We start from the raw sequence: 3,389 nt of genomic DNA, 5'->3' as shown, positions 1-3,389 counted from the left end.
AATTTCCTGCTTAAGGCGTCAGCCACAACATTCGCTTTCCCTAGGTGATATTGAATAATGTAGTCATAGTCTTTAAGTAGTTCAATCCACCTCCTCTGTCTCATGTTCAACTCCTTTTGGGAAAATAAATACTTCAAGCTCTTATGATCTATGAATATCTCACAAGTTTCACCAAAAAGAAAATGTCTCCAAATCTTAAGTGCAAAAACCACTACAGCTAACTCCAAATCATGAGTAGGATACTTTCATTCATAAGGCTTCAATTACCTAGAAGCATAAGCTACAACTTTCCCATGTTGCATAAGAACACAACCCAAACCCTAATGAGAGGCATCACTATACACCACAAACCCTCTTGAACCTGAAGGGATAGTTAAAATAGGAGCTGTCACCAATATGTTCTTTAACTCTTGGAAACTACGTTCACAATCATCAGACCACTCAAACTTAACCCCTTTCTGAGTCAAACAGGTTAGAGGTAGGGCAATCTTAGAGAACCCCTCAATAAACCGCCTATAATAACTAGCCAGTCCCAAGAAACTTCGAATCTCGGTCACAGTAGTAGGTCTCCTCCAATTTGACACAGCATCCACCTTTCCAGGATCAACTGAGATGCCATCCTTGGTCACCACATGCCCAAGGAAAGAAACTCTGTCTAACCAGAACTCATACTTCTTGAGTTTAGCATACAATCACTTATCTCTGAGAGTCTGTAATACAATACTCAAATGACGCTCATGTTCCTCCCTACTCTTTGAGTACACCAAAATATCATCTATAAAAACTACCACAAACTAATCTAGATAGGGCTTGAATACCCTATTCATTAAGTCCATAAAAGCAGCAGGTGCATTAGTCAAACCAAAAGGCATAACCAAAAACTCATAGTGGCCATATCTAGTTCGAAAAGTAGTCTTAGGTACATCTTCACCTCTAACCCTTAATTGATGATAACCAGACAGAGGATCAATCTTAGAGAACACACAAGCACCCTGAAGTTGATCAAACAAATCATCAATTCGAGGAAGGGGATACCTGTTCCTCACCGTCACCTTATTCAACTCTCTATAATCAATGCAGAGTCTCATAGATCCATCCTTTTTCTTTACAAATAAAACAGGAGCTCCCCAAGGTGAAACATTGGGCCTAATGAAGCCCTTATCTAACAACTCCTGGAGTTGAATCTTCAACTCCTTAAGCTCCATAGGTGCCATCCTATAAGGGGCCTTAGAGATAGGAGCTATCCCTGGTGCCAATCAATGGTGAACTCCACCTCCCTCTCTAGTGGCAAGCTAAGTAGATCCTCTGGAAAGACATCAGGATAGTCCCTTACAATGGGTATGTCTTCCAACTTTAAATCATTTTCCTCATTCACAACATAAGCTAAAAAGCCTTGACAGCCTTTCCTGAGCAAAGAACTAGTTTGTAAGGCTGAGATCACACGCAATGGTTTGTCCACATGCTTCCCCTCAAAACTAAAATCAGGTTGACCAGGAATGCTAAAAGTCACTCTTTTCCCAAAACAATCAACAGAAGCATGATAAGAAGCTAACCAATCCATCCCCAAAATCACATCAAAATCTTGAAGGTCCAGAAGTACTAAGTCAACTGTCATCTCTCTATACCCAATCATCACACAACAATCTCTAATTATTCTACTAAGCACAACAGAATCTCCCAAAGGAGTAGCAACAAATAAATCAAAGTCCATATTATCAATCGGCATACCCAACAAACCAACAAAAGATACGGAAACAAAAGAGTGTGTTAATCCAGGATCAATTAAGGCTCTAGCAAATAAGGTGTGAATTCGAAGAGTACCTGTCACTACATCAGACGTAGCCTGAGCATCTCTATGAGTCATAGCAAATACCCACCCTTGAGCCCTGGGCTTTTGTCTATCATCTTTATTCTCCTCTTTAGGCTTCCCAAATACAAACTTCCTACTCTCTGGACAATCCCGAACCATATGTCCCTGTTTTCCACAACCAAAGCAAGCTCTTGTCTCTCTATAGCATGGCCTACCCATGCTTCTTGCCACAAGTATGACAAATCCCATCTAAATTTTGTGCTACTTTTCCTTTATTCTGATTTCTACTTGGAGCAGACCTTTTCTGTGTTTGGTTACCATGAGCACCATCATTTCTATTCCTCTTCCTTTGTTGTTCCTTATACTGGTGAAGCTCTTCATTATCCTTCTCTGCAATAAGGGCTCTGTCTACCACCTCTGAATAAACACTAAGCTTCAAAATTGATATCTTATTCTTCAGATAAGGCTTTAGTCCATCCTGAAACTTTAATGTTTTTTCATCCTCTGTAGCAATCAACTGTGGGGCAAAACGTGATAGTTCGGTAAACTTAGCCTCATATTGGGCCACAGTCAAATCCCCCTGTTCCAAACGGACAAACTCTCCCACCTTTTTTCATCGAACACTGTCAAGAAAGTACTTCTTATAAAAAACCTCCCTAAATTGATTCCAAACAATGGGCCCTTGATCCTCCAAAAGCCTCTTAGTCATGCGCCACCAATGGTCTGCCTCTTTGTTTAGCATAAATGCTACATATGAGCCTTTTTGCTCCTCAGAACAATCAATGACATCAAAGAATTTCTCTATTTTCATAATCCAAGCCTCTGCCTCTGTTGGATCTGAAGTACCAGAAAAGTAAGGGGGACCCAACTTCTTAAAGTCGTCAAATGAGCTACCCCTAGTAGATGAGGATTGTCCTTGACCATTACTTCCAGTAGCTCTAGCCTGACGCTCAACCAAGCCAGCCAAAGTCCCTAAATATCTATAAAGCCCTTCAGTACTCATAGGGGGCAAAGCCTCAGGTGGAGGAGGTATATCATCATTAGCCTGACAGTTTTGGGAAGATGCAGGTCTCCTTGGTGGCATGGTGTCCTATAAAGCAACAGGTATAACTAAATTAGTCACTAAGAAGTGAAATAAGCAAATTAGAATTGTAAGGAATAAAAGGAATCAAACTAGATGAAGTTGAAACTTAAACTAATGCGTCACTCATCTATTCCCAAAGGTAAACTAAACAAGTTCCCATCAAGATCACAACCTAAAGCTCTGATACCACTCTGTCACGCCCTAAGACCCACTCCAAGGGTGTGACGGTCATTTCACACTTCAAACCTGAAGGCTTACAATGTAACCTGGCCCAAACAATTATCTTGTAATCGGAAGTTACCAATTACCAAATACTTGTTCAGAGTAGCGGAACAAAATCTAAAATCCTCAAAATTCAATTTCAAAACTAAAACATCCACTATCCAAAATCCATTGTCCAAATATTTGCAAACTTAAACAATTCAAGTACTAGAACAAATTTCAAAATCTTCAAAACTCAACTTTGATCTAACATCAAATTTGAAGGATCAATAT

The 3,389-nt window shown here is 39.9% G+C and overlaps 1 protein-coding gene across 1 annotated transcript; it reads right to left on the bottom strand.

The window, feature by feature from the left end:
• Nucleotides 1–2,021: 2,021 nt before the first annotated feature.
• Nucleotides 2,022–2,894, bottom strand: LOC132254277 (uncharacterized). The gene is made up of 2 exons (XM_059739573.1): nt 2,484–2,894; nt 2,022–2,417 (listed from the first exon to the last, which is right to left on the bottom strand). The coding sequence occupies exons 1-2, from the start codon at nt 2,892–2,894 to the stop codon at nt 2,022–2,024; spliced, it is 807 nt and encodes a 268-aa protein (XP_059595556.1).
• Nucleotides 2,895–3,389: the final 495 nt, after the last annotated feature.

This window comes from Vitis vinifera, chromosome 9, assembly GCF_030704535.1.
Source record: "Vitis vinifera cultivar Pinot Noir 40024 chromosome 9, ASM3070453v1".
NCBI classification, from domain to species: Eukaryota; Viridiplantae; Streptophyta; class Magnoliopsida; order Vitales; family Vitaceae; genus Vitis; species Vitis vinifera.
Note: the sequence above shows the minus strand (reverse complement) of the source record. Positions and strands in the feature narration are given on the sequence as shown.